This window comes from Muntiacus reevesi, chromosome 7, assembly GCF_963930625.1.
Source record: "Muntiacus reevesi chromosome 7, mMunRee1.1, whole genome shotgun sequence".
NCBI classification, from domain to species: Eukaryota; Metazoa; Chordata; class Mammalia; order Artiodactyla; family Cervidae; genus Muntiacus; species Muntiacus reevesi.
In genome coordinates this window covers 29,482,344-29,499,576 of record NC_089255.1, presented here as the reverse complement: position 1 = coordinate 29,499,576, position 17,233 = coordinate 29,482,344, and the positions used below count along the sequence as shown (strand labels likewise).

General features: G+C 36.4%; 1 protein-coding gene across 1 annotated transcript in view; it reads left to right on the top strand.

The window, feature by feature from the left end:
* Nucleotides 1–17,233, top strand: part of AQR (aquarius intron-binding spliceosomal factor) — a 90,236-nt gene that overhangs the window by 1,351 nt on the left and 71,652 nt on the right. The window contains exons 2-6 of the mRNA XM_065940161.1: nt 2,193–2,249; nt 4,135–4,175; nt 7,396–7,431; nt 13,153–13,273; nt 16,375–16,515. Of these exons, the coding sequence (XP_065796233.1) occupies nt 2,193–2,249; nt 4,135–4,175; nt 7,396–7,431; nt 13,153–13,273; nt 16,375–16,515 (396 nt within the window). The remainder of the gene's footprint in view (nt 1–2,192; nt 2,250–4,134; nt 4,176–7,395; nt 7,432–13,152; nt 13,274–16,374; nt 16,516–17,233) is intronic.

The following is a 17,233-nucleotide window of genomic DNA, read 5'->3' as shown; positions in this document are numbered from 1 at the left end:
TTCACCTCCTGGCCTTTCAGCATTGTTCCCTCTACTTAGAATGCTAATCCTCTCTGCGCCCCCCCCACCCCCCGCCCCGGCCATTTTCTTATATGGTTAATTCGTTGTCATCAGTCTACATTCATTTGGAGAGGTTTTTTGCGGACAACTTAGACTAGATTGTTATGGTTGTTCAGTCGCTAAGTTCTGTCCAACTCTTTGCAACCCCATGAGCTGCAGCACACCAGGCTTCCCTGTCCTTCACTACCTCCCTTTGCTTGAATTCATGTCCAGTGAGTCACTGATGCCATCCAACCATCTCATCCTCTTGTTACCCCTTCTCCTCCTGCCTTCAGTCTTTGGAAGACTCATTAGAGTCTTCCAATGAATCGGCTCTTCCCATAAGGTGGTCAGAGTATTGGAGCTTCAGCTTCAGCATCAGTCCTTCCAGTGAATATCCAAGATTGATTTCCTTTAGGATTGACTGGTTGGATCTCCTTGCAGTCCAAGGGACCTCAAGAGTCTTCTCCAGCACCACAATTCAGAAGCAACAGTTTTTAGGCTCTCAGCCTTCTTTATGGTCCCAACTCTCACTTCTGTACATGACTGCTGGGAAAACCATAGCTTTGACTATACGGACCTTTGTCAGCAAAGTGATGTCTCTGCTTTTTAATATGCTGCTTAGGTTTGTCATAGCTTCAGACTAGATTAGAACCCTCTTTTCACATATACTTGAAATTTTTGGTAGAAGTTATTAGTTTCCTCGGCTCAGAGAGATTACAGTTTAGAGATGAGTCAGTAAATGAACAGGGTAGTTTCAGACAGTGATTATTGCTATCAGGAAAATGAAACGGCATTGTGACAGAGCAGATGGAGTGTATGAAAGCAGTCAGGAATGTCCTCTCTGAGGTGATTTTGACCTAAGACCTAAATGCCAAAAAAGGAGCCAGTTGGGGAAGAGCAGGGAAACAGTCTGGGGAGAAGCAAGTGCAGATGCCTCATGGTGTGTATGTAAAGAAGCCAGGAGAGCGAACTTGTGAAAGGAAGGATGGTAGAGGTGGAGACAGAGTATGTAGGGACAGTACCATTTCCCTGCCCCTCCTCCATGATTCCTGGGCACCTGGGGCACCTGACCAGAGAAGGTGCTTTCTAATGATTACTGAGTGAATGAGGTGTAGACGTTAAATCTTAGTTATAAAGATCAGATATCTGAATTCTGTGATCTCACTTTTTTAATGAAAAGCATTTTTTAGCAATAAAGTATTCTTAAAGTATGTACATTGTTTCTTTTGAGACATAATGCTATCCACTTAATAGACTACTGTTATTGTTATGTCCGACTCTTTTGTGACCCAATGGACTGAGCCTGCCAGGTTCCTCTGTTCATGGGATTTCCCAGGCAAGAATACTGGAGTGGGTTTCCATTTCCTTCTCCAGGGGATCTTCCTGATGAAAGGATTGAAACCTAGTCTCCTGCACTGGAGCCTTTGGCCACCTGATTAGAAGAACTGTCTTATTAGAAAAGACCCTGATGCTGGGAAAGATTGAGGGCAGGAGGAGAAGGGGATGACAGAGGATGAGATGGTTGGATGGTATCACTGACTTGATGGACATGAGTTTGAGCAAGCTCCAGGAGTTGGTGATGGACATGGAGGCCTGGTGTGCTGCATTCCATGTGTTCGCAAAGAGTTGGACATGACTAAGTGACTAAACTGACTGACTCCCGCATTGGCAGGCGGATTCTTTACCACCAGGGAAGCCCTCCTGAGTGTGTGCTAATCACTTAAAGATTTATTGTTTTGCAGATCAACATTCCTTTGGACTTTGAATCTGGTATTTGGTACTGGCTCACTTGTTAACATTTTATTGTGGGCAGCTCATTTAATTTTTCTAAACCTCGGTTTCCTTAGCTCTATGCTGAAGATGTTTGACTGTGGTTATTAACTTTCCCCTAGGGGTAATTAGAATAGTATGTTTTGTTTTGTTTTTAAAATCACAGTAGCAGAGTGCCATGCAGGGTATGACTGACATTCAGTAGATTGTGGCTGAAGATGCTAACTGGTCTGCAAGCCCAGGTAGTCCCCTTAGTAAGTAAATGAGTCTTATCCAACGTGGCCCTGTGTCAGGAGTGCTTGTTACTGAATGATCTTGGTCTTTTGGCTCTACAGTGGTATGAATATATGACTTACTACTTATACTGTTTACTTTTGCAGCTAGCATGTAAATATTGGGCACCCCATATCAAGAAAAAGTCCCCCTTTGATATAAAGGTAAGTACTTTTGATTTGCAGCATCCTTTTCGAATAAGCATGCTCTTTGTGTCTTTTTTTCAAGAGCTGATTCATCAAAAGCTTTTCACTTTTTTTTAAAGTTAAAATGAATGGTTTTCTAAACTAATGATTACTCATAAGAGACAAGTTGAAAAATACAGAGGCTACACATAGGAGAATAAAAGATCATTACTCAGTGATCACCTCTACTATCATTTGTTGTGTTTCCTTTAAGTGTTTTAAAAAGCATGTGTGGATTTTCCTGTTCATAGATTCTTAGATTGTTTTTGATTTATCATTATTAGATGACCATGTAATGAATGTCTTTGTAAATATACAGCAGTTTTCCTACAGTTTTTTTGACAATTCACCTAGGATGGAATCTATTGTTTTCTGGTTGATGAACTGCAATGAAGATCTGCAATAATGGTGGAAGAGGGGTGACTTGTTTAGTGTATAGAATGGGCTTAGGATTCATGTGACACAGTTTAGAATAATTGAAAAGAAAAAAAGCCTAAACGTAAGATTAATTCTTACTGAAATAGGTTCTTAAAAAGAGGTCCTTACATGAAATAGAGCTGACATATTGCATGCTACTTAACATGTAGTGAAGATTGACATAAAGCTTTGCTATTATAAATCGAATTGTGGTACTTTAGGCACTCTTAGTAAAACTGAACCCCAAATTTCTTATTATTTGAGCTTAAATGTTTTATCTATAAATACATTTGTTTTGCCAGCAATACCATTTTATTCATTAGGAAGATATTAAACTTGACATACATCAGTTACTCTTCATTATTGGCCAGGTTGCTTTATCTTACTTTATGTTGTCTGTATATGTTTATGCTTGTATATGTTGGGTCTGGGGGTTCCTAGAGTCATTTTTCATTGATAAAAAAATTATCTTGATGATGCTACTAGATTGAGTTGAACCTAATTAGATCAAGATTTTTAGAGATTAAATTTTAGTTAATCATTTAGAATGTTTTAGTTAATACTAGAGATAATTCTAGATAAAGCTATGTATGCCTGTTTAGAAAAATTTTATTTTAACTTGGTATTTAAAGATGATTATGCCCTTCATTTTATTATTTTTTAAACTACTCTATCACTAGCACTACTATTACTTCTGCTACTGTTAACTGTTATTAAAGGATCACCGTATGCAAGGACCTGGGCTGAATTCTTTATGTGTGTTGTCTTTTAGCAAACCCATGGGGTACTTAATAGTATAATTAGATCCTTTTTGTATACTGGGAAACAGCCTTAGTAGCAGTCATGCACTTGCAGAAGTTGTAGCCATCGGCAGTGAAGGTGACTGGTTTCAATCAGGCTTCCAACTCCGGAACCTGAATTCTTAGGGATCATACCATCTTACCCACCCTAACCCAAGTAATGGAAATCTGAGGTTTTATCATGCATTTGGAAAACGGAATGTAACGATTGGATTGGCGTTTGTTTCTGTTGTCTCTTTGTGCTTTCACTTTGCTTTCTGATTTTTGAAAACACATTGTTAAAACTCTGAGATGAAGCCTGGTAACATTTAGTATACTTTGTTAAAACTATGTTTTAAAAATTATCCTGATCTTGTGAATTTTTGTTTTCCCTAGAAATGAAATAAATACATCATTTTAATAATTATTTCTATGATTATTTTTATGTAGACATATTTATTTTTTCTACTCCTTCACTTTCTTGTTATTTTACATTTTGAGGAATATAATGGGATTATAAAAAATATCTCTGAAGTATTATTTCACTAGCAATAATATTTGATAACTTTCCAAAGCAACTTGTTTTGTGTAATCTCAGTAACTGAAAACTCTCAGAGTCTGAAAAACATTATTTGAGATATTAAACATTTTTATATTTTTAACAACAGGTGATTGAAGATATATATGAGAAAGAAATTGTCAAATCAAGGTAGGAACAAGTTTAATTTTTATTCATAGGAATTAGATGGTTCTAACTTGGATCTCATCTGAGTTTTTAAACTAAATGTAATTATAAACTTGGAACTTTCTTTTCTTTCTTGATTTGGTCATCAAGGAGATGGTAGCTGGAAAAATTACATCTAGCTGCTAAAGAGTCAAGATATTTCTTTACCTTGTAATTTTTAACTCAGAGAGATTATGTTCTTTAGGGTTTATTTTGTTTTTGAAGGATGTGAGGAAGAGTAAACATGGAGATTTAAAATTTTCAGTTCAATTAATACTAATTTTCTTACCATTTTCTGATATATCTTTTCAAAAGATTATTTGAAAATTGGAAAAGTAAATGTACATGATACTTGAATACCAAATAATGAAATACGTATTTTGTACAAGCTATATATATAATAAAAAATTATTTTGAACAATACACAGAAGGGGGTAAGTTTCAGTAAATATTCTTCCCTGACCCTTAACCCTCAGTGTCTTTATTTATATATACATGTGTTCCAGTTCCCTACCCCTGTGATTTTTTTAAAACGGCGTCTTGGACGTTTTTCCATATTTGCACCTGTAGACATATATGCCCAATCAGTATTTTAAGAGGTAATTGACTAACCATTTTAGTATGAAATGGAAACATTCATGTTATGAATGTCATAGACCTTATAAAATGGCAGATTTTAGTTTTTTCATGTGTTCCATGAAATTAGGAGGTGAATTTTACTAAATATTGTAAAAACAGTGTCAAAATAAGAGGCTAGTTGTTTTGTTTTAATGATTGATTCTTGAGCCCAATTGATTCTAGAGCCTTTGGTCCTAACAGGACCAAAGACCATGTTAAGGTTTGCTTGTTTTAATTTGAAGAGCAGTAGGAAACCAGTGAAGCCTGTGGTGGTATTTGAAAAATGCCCCCGTTGGAGGGGGCCAGAGTCAGGTAGTTAGCTAGGTGAATATTGTTGTAGTCTGGTTAAAGGTAATAATGGCATGGATTAGCATGGGAAGTTGAGATACAGAGGAGTTACCAATTTGAGAGAGAGGGAAGTGAAGAGATGGTTGGTGGCTGGATGTGATGAGTGTGGGAAGGGAGGAATCAAGGATGACTCCACAAAGTTTTTGGCCAATTTAGTCAGGTGATTAGCTGCCATTCCTGACTTTTGCTGTTGTTGGTGGTGGAATTGGGAATAGAAATGTTGAATTCTAGCTACTAAAGAGCCTTGTAGATGTAGAATAAGCAGTTAGGTATCTAGGTGTAGAGTTATGAATAGAGGACTCGGGTGAGCCTACTTTGAGCACCAACCACCATTTTAGTGCTAAGGGTACATGAGTGAACATGGCAGGTGAAGTCTCATGTTAACTTATGAAGCTTATGATCTCATTCTTACGTGGACAGATAACATATGCAGATGTAGCGTCAGCAGACTGTGAGTGCTATAAATGAAAGTGGGATCAGGATACAGTGGCAAAGACTGCTACTTTAGACTGAATGAGCAGGCAGTCCTCTCTTAAGGGGTATCACGTGTGAGCTGACACGTTAACTGTTCCCTTCCTTTTATGGATGAGAAAACTGAGGTACAGAGAAGTAACTAGCCCAGGATATTTTACCATAGGTAGATAAAGAGGCTGCGCCAGTTATTAAGTCCTTGTTCTCTGGCTCTTATCCAATACTCTTTTCTTAAATAGGACAGGATCCATTTGCTCTTTAGGACTCTCTTAGCCTGTACATTGTGATTTAATGTTAATCCAGTTATGAATCCATCCAAGTGATTTTTATACTGAAGAAAAAGGGATAACTTACAGAGCAGTTTACTTTTGCCAGTGTTTAGATTTCTTTTCATTAAAAATGTTTAAGCCTCTTTACAATGAAATTAACAGATACTGCATAAAATGTACAGAAATGTATAGTCTTCTGGATTTTATCACCACCAAGTTTAAAAAAAAACACCAACATTGTCAGCATCCTAGAAACCCTTGTATGCCCCTTTGCTTTACCATTTAAATATGTAAGTATGCAAACATGAATACTATAGTTTAATTTTGCTTGGTTTTAAACTTAAAAAAAAATGGAACCACATAATATGTACTCTTTTGTGGCTGGCTTCCTTTGTTCACAGATATTATTTGATTTTTTAATCTGTGTAATAATCAGTCTGGAGTAAATAGCTCAGAAGTTCATGTCAAGTCCTTGTCACCCTTTTAACAAACTTTGTATAAGTAATATTTGTCATTATAACTTGTAACTTTTTGTCCTTTAAAGATTTTCTGGCATGTCTCGTCACTAGACCCATTTTTATATCTTATATATATATATAGCATTAGTTAAGTTCTTTACCTGTCTCAGCAGGTTTAATTTGCAAAGCTGGAAGCTTATATCCAGTGGCATGGTTCTGGTCTGGCTTCTTTATTTCTAATATACAGAATGATAAAGCTGAATTAATGGACTTTTGAACCTACCTTTGCAGAGATACCCTGTAACTGCAGGATCATTTATCCATATAAAACAAACACTTCTGTTTCTTAAAGTATATACAGAAATATCTGATACTGCCTCTACAATTTTCTAATATTTTAGACTTAATATCAAGACTACATGACATGTCTGTAATACAGATATGTGTCCCTTATATAGGAAGGCAGGCATGACTTCAGCAGAACTTTTCCATTTGATTATCATTAAATGAAAGAAAATTAGTGCTTAAGAAATTGAGGCAGACTAGCTTTTGGCAGTGGTGATCCAATATTATGAATATTGATAAGAACTTGTGTTTTGATTAAATCTACTCGGCTTATTAGTTTGTGTGTTATATCCTTGTATGTCGTTGTGCTAATTGTGTTTGTTATATGAATAGGATATAATTCTTCTTAGATAGTTTTTGGAGAAGGAAATGGCAACCCACTCCAGTATTCTTGCCTGGAGAATCCAGGGATGGGGGAGCCTGGTGGGCTGCTGTCTATGGGGTCGCACAGAGTCGGACACGACTGAAGCGACTTAGCAGCAGCAGCAGCTGCAAATAGTTTTTAAAAATAAATAAAGTGAACAAAATGAAAATATATAAAAACAAAATATGCTTTCCTCAATGTTTTATTGGATATAATTATTCTGATATGTGAGTCAGTATTAAAATAAGATTCCAGGATACATCTGTATTAGTAACTCAGAAATGTTATATTCTCTATTTAAAAAATTTTACTATTGACTTTTATATTTTTAGGTTTGCCATCAGAAAGATAATGCTCTTGGAATTTAGGTGAGTTAAAAGACTTTATTTTGATGAAGTTAAAGATGACAACATGACTTAACTTTTAGCTAGGTTTTCTGTATACTTCTGTGAGTTGGTAAGAAAATAATTACTATAGACTTTTGAAGATTTATATTTTTGTGTTTGACTTATTTTGGAATACGTGTATGACATCTTTTGCTTCCAAGGCTGTTGTTCCATTGTTAGAGTAACTGTATTTTGAAGTATTTCTCACTAATTGAGATAGTGTGTGCTGAGCAATTTCTGAACTCTTACTTGGTTCCTCTAGTTACAATGGGAGTAAACTGGAATGCATTCTATAGCCATTTTTTTCCTTCCAAGCGTATTTATAATTACCAAACCAACCTTCTCCTGACCTAAACCATTTACAGATATTTCAGGCAGAAGAGGATATGCAATTTTTAGATTACAATTTAGATTCTATTACAACTAGGTATGGCCAGTAGATTGGAAGTAAAAGCCAAGATTGTTATTGATGATAGTAGTATTTGTCATTTATTGAACCTTATGCTAGACATAGTGTTAAATATTTTATATATAGAACAATCATAGCAATCCTGCAAAAAGTCAGTATTATACTTTCCATATAGTGAAGGAAAAAAACTGAGATCAGAGCAGTTAAGTAATTTATTCAAGATAATGTGTTTAAGTAACTGGTGGAGCTAGGATGCCAGTGTCTGATGCCAAAGCTCATGGTTTTTCCACTTCTCCACACCCCCTTGAGGTATAGTCTGTATCAGAAGTCAGTCTGTGAAAGACAGGGAAACCTGATGTGCTTCAGTCCAAGGTTGCAAAGAGTCAGACATTACTTAGAGACCGAAAAACAACAACTCCCTTCATAAACTGATTTGATCCTCACAAAAATGGCATAAGACTAGTGATCTCTTCAAGAAAATTAGAGATACCAAGGGAACATTTCATGCAAAGATGGGAACAATAAAGGACAGAAATGGTATGGGCCTAAAAGAAGCAGAAGATATTAAGAAGAGTTGGCAAGAATACACAGGAGAACTGTACAAAACAGGTCTTCACGACCCAGATAATCATGATGGTGTGAACACTCACCTAGAGCCAGACATCCTGGAATGCGAAGTCGAGTGGCCTTAGGAAGCATCTACGAACAGAGCTAGTGGAGGTGATGGAATTCCAGTTGAGCTATTTCAAATCCTAAAAGATGGTGCTGTGAAAGTGCTGCACTCAACATGCCAGCAAATTTAGAAAACTCAGCAGTGGCCACAGGACTGGAAAAGGTCAGTTTTCATTCTAATCCCAAAGAAAGGCAATGCCAAAGAATGCTCAAACTACCACACAATTGCACTCACCTCAAAATTAAGGTAGTAAAGTAATGCTAAAAATTCTCCAAGCCAGGCTTCAATAGTACGTGAACCGTGAACTTCCAGATGTTCAAGTTGGATTTAGAAAAGGCAGAGGAACCAGAAATCAAATTGCCAACATCTGTTGGATCATCAAAAAAGCAAGAGAGTTCCAGAAAAACATCTACTTCTGCTTTATTGACTGTGCCAAAGCGTTTGACTGTGTGGATCACAACAAACTGTGGAAAATCCTTCAAGAGACAGGGATACCAGACCACCTGACCTGCCTCCTCAGAAATCTGTACACAGGTCCGGAAACAACAGTTAGAACTGAACATGGAACAACAGACTGGTTCCAAATTGGTAAAGGAGTACGTCAAGGCTGTATATTGTCACCCTGCTTGTTTAACTTGTATGCAGAGTACATCTTGAGAAATGCTGGACTGGATGAAACACAAGCTAGAATAAAAAAGATTGCTGGGAGAAATATCAATAACTTCAGATATGCAGATGACACCACCCTTATGGCAGAAAGTGAAGAAGAACTAAAGAGACTTGATGAAAGTGAAAGAGGAGAGTGAAAAAGCTGGCTTAAAGCTCAACATTCAGAAAACTAAGATCATGGCATCCACTCCCATCACTTCATGGCAAATAGATTGGGAAATCAGTGGAAATAGTAAGAGACTTTATTTTGGGGGGCTCCAAAGTCACTGCAGATGGTGACTGTAGCCCTGAAATTAAAAGACACACACTCCTTGGGAGAAAAGTTATGACCAGCCTAGACAGCATATTTGGAGAAGGCAATGGCACCCCACTCCAGTACTCTTGCCTGGAAAATCCCATGGATGGAGGACCCTGGTAGGCTGCAGTCCATGGGGTCACTGAATCGGGACACGACTGAGCGACTTCACTTTCACTTTTCACTTTCATGCATTGGATAAGGAAATGGCAACCCACTCCAGTGTTCTTGTCTGGAGAATCCCAGGGACAGCAGAGTCTGGTGGGCTGCCATCTATGGGGTCGCACAGTGTCGGACACGACTGAAGCAACTTAGCAACAGCAGCAGATAGCATATTGAAAAGCAGAGACATTACTTTGCCAACAAAGGTCCGTCTAGTCAAGGCTATGGTTTTTCCAGTAGTCATGTATGGATGTGAGAGTTGGACTATAAAGAAAGCTGAGTTGGACTATAAAGAAAGCTGAGCACCAAAGAATTGATGCTTTTGAACTGTGGTGTTGGAGAAAACTCTTGAGAGTCCCTTGGACTGCAGGGAGATCCAACCAGTTCATCCTAAAGGAAATCAGTCCTGAATATTCATTTGAAGGACTGATGCTGAAGCTAAATCTCCAATACTTTGGCCACCTAATGCAAAGAACTGACTCATTTGAAAAGACCCTGATGCTGGGAAAGATTGAAAGTGGGAGGAGAAGGGCACAACAGAGGATGAGATGGTTGGATGGCATCACCAACTCAATAGACATGAGTTTGGGTAAACTCTGGGAGTAGGTGACGGGCAGGGAGGTCTGGCATGCTGCACCCCATGGGGTTGCAAAGAGTCAGACACAACTGAGAGACTGAACTGATCAGAACTGAGCTGAGGTGTTATTATTATTGCAGAGAAAAATTGAAGTTTGTAGCTATGAATTGACTTGTAAGTGAAATGACTGCTGTATCTTAAGAACTGTATTGTTATTAAATACTTGATCTCATTTAACCCTCATAATAGTTCCAGTGAGAACTTCCTTATTTTATAGAGAGCACTTAGGCTAGAAATTGGATCCATATGACCCTTAGATTAATACACTTTTTCATCATACCATGCCATCTTTCAAGAAGAACAATAAAAGTCAAGTGGTTGCTGATACACAGTTAGGATAAAACCAGAGTTGTATAGTCCTGGCAGATACCATATACCAAGAGAATTGCAAGAACTAAAGGAGAAAGCAGCAGAACATATTTTCGTGCCAATGACAATGAAAGATTTTTAATAACTGAAATAGTGCGTTGTTACCTTCCAAGAACTTTTATGTAGTTTCTGGGTGAAAATGCAGTTTTCTCTGTGCCACCCTCCAGACAGAATAATTCTCGTTTGTAGTAGAGATGATTGATGGCCTCTTGCTAGAATGGAAAATGAGATGGCATGGGGAAGGTGTCTAGGTATAGGAGAGTGAACTGAATCTTGAGAAAACTCATCAGAGGGACATGCTGTTATAGGTTACATTATATAGGTTACATTTGCTGCAGTTGCCAAAATAGAATCAGGGAATTAGTGAACAGTCCTTAAGTTTGGTTTAAAGAGATGTAGTTTGGAGTGTGGTCTGTATCATCGATTTATCACAGAGATAAGTGCATCATCTTGAGCAGATCATTGACTCTCATATTCTCAGACTCCTCATCTGAAAAATGTAAAGAATAGGTTTGGAGTTCACTGTGTAATCAGGTAATACCCATGATATTACTGTTAAAAACTGTGGCAAGCCAATGATATCTGTGGGGCATCTGGCTGAATCAAATATAAAGATACTCTGAAATGATATGTATTCCAACCAACTAAACTGCAAAAAAAGTGCTACAGCTAAAACCTTGATGAATGTGAGTATCAAATTACAGGGCACTTTACAGCAAGATTTAGTTGAAGCAACAAAGAGCAGAATTAGATACTCCTCAGAAAACCACAGGTAATTAAATCATATACATACTGTCAAATCATGTTTAAAGTTATTATGAGTATAAAAGAAGAAATAAAATATGTGTAAGAAACAAGACATTAAAAATGGACAGGTTTGGGGGAAAATGAAAATAAAAGTCATTGAAATTAAAAAATTCAGTGGTTAAATTGAATAGACACAGCTAAAGAGGGAATTAGTGAATGGGGATTTAGAGCTGAGAAAAAAAATAACAGAAAAGAGAAATAGAGATGTAAAGCATACAAGGCAATTAAGAGATATAGAGTCTAGAATGATAAGGTCCATTAGAAGTTTCAGAAGAGATTTAGGGAAAATGAGGGAGTGGCAATTTAGAAGAGATGATGGTTAAGAATTTTCTACAGTTGAAACATGAGTCTGTAAGATTCAGGAAGTATATATAGAAAGCTGTGAACAGAACAACAGTGACAAAAATCTTAAAATCTGCTGGAGGAAAAATGATTACTCAGAGGAAGAAGAACAAATTGACTGATTGTAGACTTCGCAATTGCAATAATAGAAAAGATAGTAGAATGAGTCTAGTAAATAGAAAAATAGAACTGTCGACCAAGAAAGAATTCTGTCACCAGCTAAACTGCATGAAATAAACAGATTTCAGACAGATTCATACTAAGAGACTTACTAGCAGAAGATCTGAAAGGCGTAATTTAGGGAAAAGGAATTTAAACTTGTTAAAAAAGAATGATACGAAGTTTCATGCATTTACTATATAAAAGAGTAGTCTATGACTTGGAGCCTTTTGGCAGTTATTTAGGATAAAATACTATTTACCAGTTTCCTAGGCTCTTGTAAACTAAGTAAGAATGATTCCTAAAGATAAACCCTTGGAAATATCAACATGAGGAGACCTTTGAAGCTTAAGAGGAAGTAGAAAAATTCTGTTATAGGGCAATCTGAAATGCACAACTGTGTGTGTGCTCATGTGCATGCATGCGTGTATACATGAAGACGTAAGTGAAAAGTTATATTGAAAAGTTATTCATGTGGAGTGATTTAAAATAGAAACAAAAAAGTTCTGTGTTCTGCATTAGTGCTTAAGAGGATTTTACAGCCCATGACAGTAATTGAAGTTTATAACTACTCTGAACAAGAAATGGTTAAGTTTTGTTTTGAAAATCAGAATTACTTAGTTTAGGAATGTTTTCACCAGTCTTAAAATAAGAATTTTGGCATTTTGAAAAGAAAATGCCAGTTACCTTGAAAACTGACTTATGTTAAATGCCTTGTAAATTAAGTAACAGATCCTCCTTTTGAGTAAGTCTTTTTCTTAGTTTTGAGAAATCATTTGGTCCTGATAGGAGTTTGTGTTCATTTCCCAGTTACTTTTGTCTGTGAAGCTGTCCATTGTATCATTTTAGAGCTGGTATTTGTCAGATATTTTTGTTTTTTACTCTATGAAGCACCTTAGAGAAGGAAATATCCAGTGCTCTAATGGTGATAATTATATATGTCAGTAATCTTTGATGTGTTCCTACTTTGAAAGTATAAGATTCTCATTCTCCAGAGCCATATTTGCTACACATGTTTGCAATAGTAGGACTGACCTACATTATAGATTAATTTGTGAAGGACTCTCAGATTATAAATACAGATTTTCAAAAAGTTCTAAGTAATTAGACTTTTTCAGGGGAGTGATATAATGATATGGTAGTAACTAATGAAATATTCTATGCCTTTTTATTCTTTACAGCCAGTATCTTGAAAATTACCTCTGGATGAATTATTCTCCAGAAGTGTCTAGCAAAGCCTATTTAATGTCAATCTGCTGCATGGTGAATGAAAAATTCAGAGAAAATGTCCCTGCATGGGAGGTAACAGATTTAAATTACTTCATAGCTTTCTTACTGTGCTCACTTAAGCTGTTACAAAGTAGCTTTTTTACTGATAATATTTTTAGAACAGAACTTTATCCAAAAATAAAGTAAATATTGAGAAAAAGAATGGATGTATGAAAAGTATTGGTTTGGCCAAAAAACTTCTTCAGGTCTTCCCTAAGATGGTATGGAGAAAGCCAAACAAACTTTTCGGCCAACTCAATGACATTTCTTTTGGTTTTAGTTCTTTCTTTAATATGTTGTGGATTGAAAAATTATTAGTGTGAAATTATTTTTCTGCTTTGTGCTTCAAACAAAGAATGGCTTGGATTATAAAGACTTTTACATCAGATAAAGTAAATTTTATATTAAGTAGCTCAAAGAGTCGGACATGACTGAGTGATTGAACTGAACTGAGCTCAAACAGATAATGTTCAATGAGATAATATTTTTCAGTGCCTTGTTTCACAACAGAGAGTATGTGTTTATAGTTTTACCCGAGTAAAGTAGTATATCTAAAGTCAAGACAGTATTGCATATAGGGTTATTGTTACCGTCTTTCTAAATTCCATATATATGAAAGATTGTTGCTGAACGATAAGACACCAGGATTCTTGGCCTGCAGAGGAGATGAATTCAATCCGGGGCCAGAGACGAGGCTGGATCGCTCAGAGCTTTTGTGTAATAAAGTTTTATTAAATTATAAATGAGATAGAGAAAGCTTCTGACATAGGCATCAGAAGGAGGCAAAAGAGTACCCCCCTCCTAGTCTTTAGCTGTATGTTATATAGTCACTCACAGTCTGTTGATGAAAAGAAAGGAAATGCCATAAAATTTAGAATGGCACCAGATAATTCATCCCTGGCCATAAAACGATTGACTTGAATCTTGTAGAAGGGCAGATTGCCAACAAATAGTTTCATTTACATAGATTAGGGAACAATATCTGAGTAAGTAGGTTAGGCCCTTTGGCGGAACCAACTTGAAGATAGAGTCTGGGGTATATTAACATAGCTTAAGACAACATTTCCATAAGGAAAAGAAATGTATTGGTTAACTCAAGGTTTGAGAGTAGTTAGCTTCAGGTGAAACCAGGTGTCATGGCAACACAGCATTTTAAGAGAAACCTCCTTTTAAATTTGTATAGAGAAGAAAAAACATATCACTGGTTTGTTTCCTCCTGCTGCTTAAGAGAGATAAAAATGTCTGGCACTTGCAGCCTATTTCTTCCGTTTGGAGACCCCTGGCCTTCCTGCCTGTTACCCTCTCATATATGTGTTAGTATACTATATTGGTCTTTATCTTTCTGGCTTACTTCACTCTGTATAATGGGCTCCAGTTTCATCCCTCTCATTAGAACTGATTCAAATGAATTCTTTTTAATGGCTGAGTAATATTCCATGGTGTATATGTACCACAGCTTCCTTATTCATTCGTCTGCTGATGGGCATCTAGGTTGCTTCCATGTCCTGGCTATTATAAACAGTGCTGCGATGAACATTGTAAAGTAATTAGCCTCCAACTAATAAAAATAAATGGTAAAAAAAAATAATAATAAAGTCAAGACAGGTGCTTATATTGTAATTTCAGTCTTCTCTTTATCTGATTTGGGATCTGTTTTCTCTTTTGAAATTTATAATTGACATTTTCTCTTTGAGCTACTGAAACAGAGCCTCGATCAGCTAACAAAGGTCCAAAATCTAGGTTTTCTTTGGCCATGATGAAATGGTCAACTCATCAAAAGAGTTCCTTCCCCTCAATCATACTTCTTTTAAATGAAGGAAAGCTGTGTATACTTGCCATCTCTTTTGAGGGGATAGTCTCCAAAATGAAAAGGTGTTAACATTCTTTAAGATTAAAACCATGGACCCTCAAATATTCATTATTACCATCATATAAGGGCCTTGTCTTATTGAGAAATCTTAGAGGTTTCTTAAAGTTGCTTCGAACCACCAGAGGAAGGGAGAGGGACACCAGAGAATGATTTCACCGGTTTTCATGTTGTAAAGACCACTTTGGTGATTAGAGTCGATACAGATAAAGAGAAGAGGTTACACACAGATTTGGAAAGTAAAATTGATTGGATTTGATCATTGAAGTAGCTTGAGGGAGGGGATATTATTTTCAGTAACCTTCCAGGTTTGGGCAACTGAATGTAAAAGATGAGAGGTGCCTCTTAGCAAGATAGGTAGAAGAGGGTTGAGGAATACTTTGGCGGGTACAAAATTGTTGAATTGAGTTTTGGACTTTCTGAGTTTAAATTGCTTTTGGAATATCTAGATGAAATTGTAGTAGACAAAGCAATCTAAGGAGTGAAGAAATCTGGACTGAAGATGTGTATTTAGAATCATTAGCGTATGGTAGTTGAAGTAATGGGAGAGGGAGAAGAATGAGGCTAGATCCCCAGGGACACTGCCTTGTAAAGTGACAAAGAGAAACCTTCCCATCAAAAAGGAGTTGAGGGATGGTAAGCATCTTTAGGACTTGACAGCTATAACAGCTTCGGGGGAGTGCTGTACATGGAAACTTGTTTTAGAGAAGTTTAAGTGCAAACAGCTAGTGTAGGTCATACATTTGGAGCACTTGCCTATAAAAGAAAAGAGAGGTAACAAAGATGGGGAGGTAGATCACAGAGAAGCTTGAATATGTTTACATTATTTGCCTTTTCTTTTTAAAACGTTATTTGTATATTAACAATAAAAAGATAATATAAAGGAAAGGGTGTCTTTGAGATTAAATAGAATATGAAGACTTCAGTTTTTGCTCAAGATGTTTCTTTGTTTAAATTAAAAGAATTAAAACACTTCAGATTTTTAATAAAAAAACAAATCCTAAGCTAATTACCAGCCTAATACTTGAAGAAAAAATAGAGGAATCAAAGCTGTTATTTTATTAGCTGAAAATTTCTGCAACTCTCACATTTCCCTGCCAGAAGTCTATATTTGACTTGCCACAGTGAATTATAAGTAAGCAAGTAATCTTTTTATAATTATTACATTTGGTTAATAGACTCCTAAGAAGTCTGCTGGTGTTCGCTTATAGAAGAAAAAGAGGTGAGCAAGCCATTTCAAAATGAATTTTTATTCTTTCTCTTTCAGACTTTTAAGAAGAAGCCAGATCACTTCCCATTCTTTTTCAAGTGCATCTTGAAAGCAGCACTAGCTGAAACTGATGGTGAATTTTCACTCCACGAACAGACAGTCTTACTGCTTTTTCTTGACCACTGCTTCAATAGTTTGGTAATTTTACTTTATCTTTTGGGAGACTGTTCAGATTTTCTTATTCTTTTAAGTTGACTGTAAATGAGATTAGCTGTACAGCCAGCTCCTCACAGTTTAGTGAAGAATGAGGACAGTGCTAACATTTCAGCCCCTTCTTGGGAAAATCGTCTTGTAGGATCTGTCTGCTTTTTAGTAGATTTGGACTTGATCCATTCTTTTCTCTATCTAGCTTCTAAGTAAAATGATAAAAACTGAAATTCTTCAAATGTAGAGCAGCAAAGAGTCAGTTAACATGAACATTGAGTAATGAGATGAGTGTCGTAAACTATACACAGGAACGTAGCTTCCTTACTTCAGTCATACTTCACACATAACCTGGCAGGTCAGCAGAAGAGTTCCATTTTGAGTTGACTGTTCAGGGGTGATAATGGATGATCTTTCAAAATCTCTTGGGTTGCCTATGATACATTTTTCATTCTTTGTAAGATTATGTTCTAAAAAATAAACATTTATAGTAATTAATATTTGTACTTCTCTCCTGTGGTTATCTGAAGGTATTTATCTTTAAATAAATAGGTATACACCTGTGTGTGTGTGTGTGTGTGTGTGTGTGTGTGTGTGTGTATGTGTGTATAAAGGTGCTTCTGAATTGATAGTGCATTTAGACCCATGCAGGACAATGCATGAGGTTCTTTCTTACCCTGAAAACAGTGTTGATAGATGAATGGTTATTATC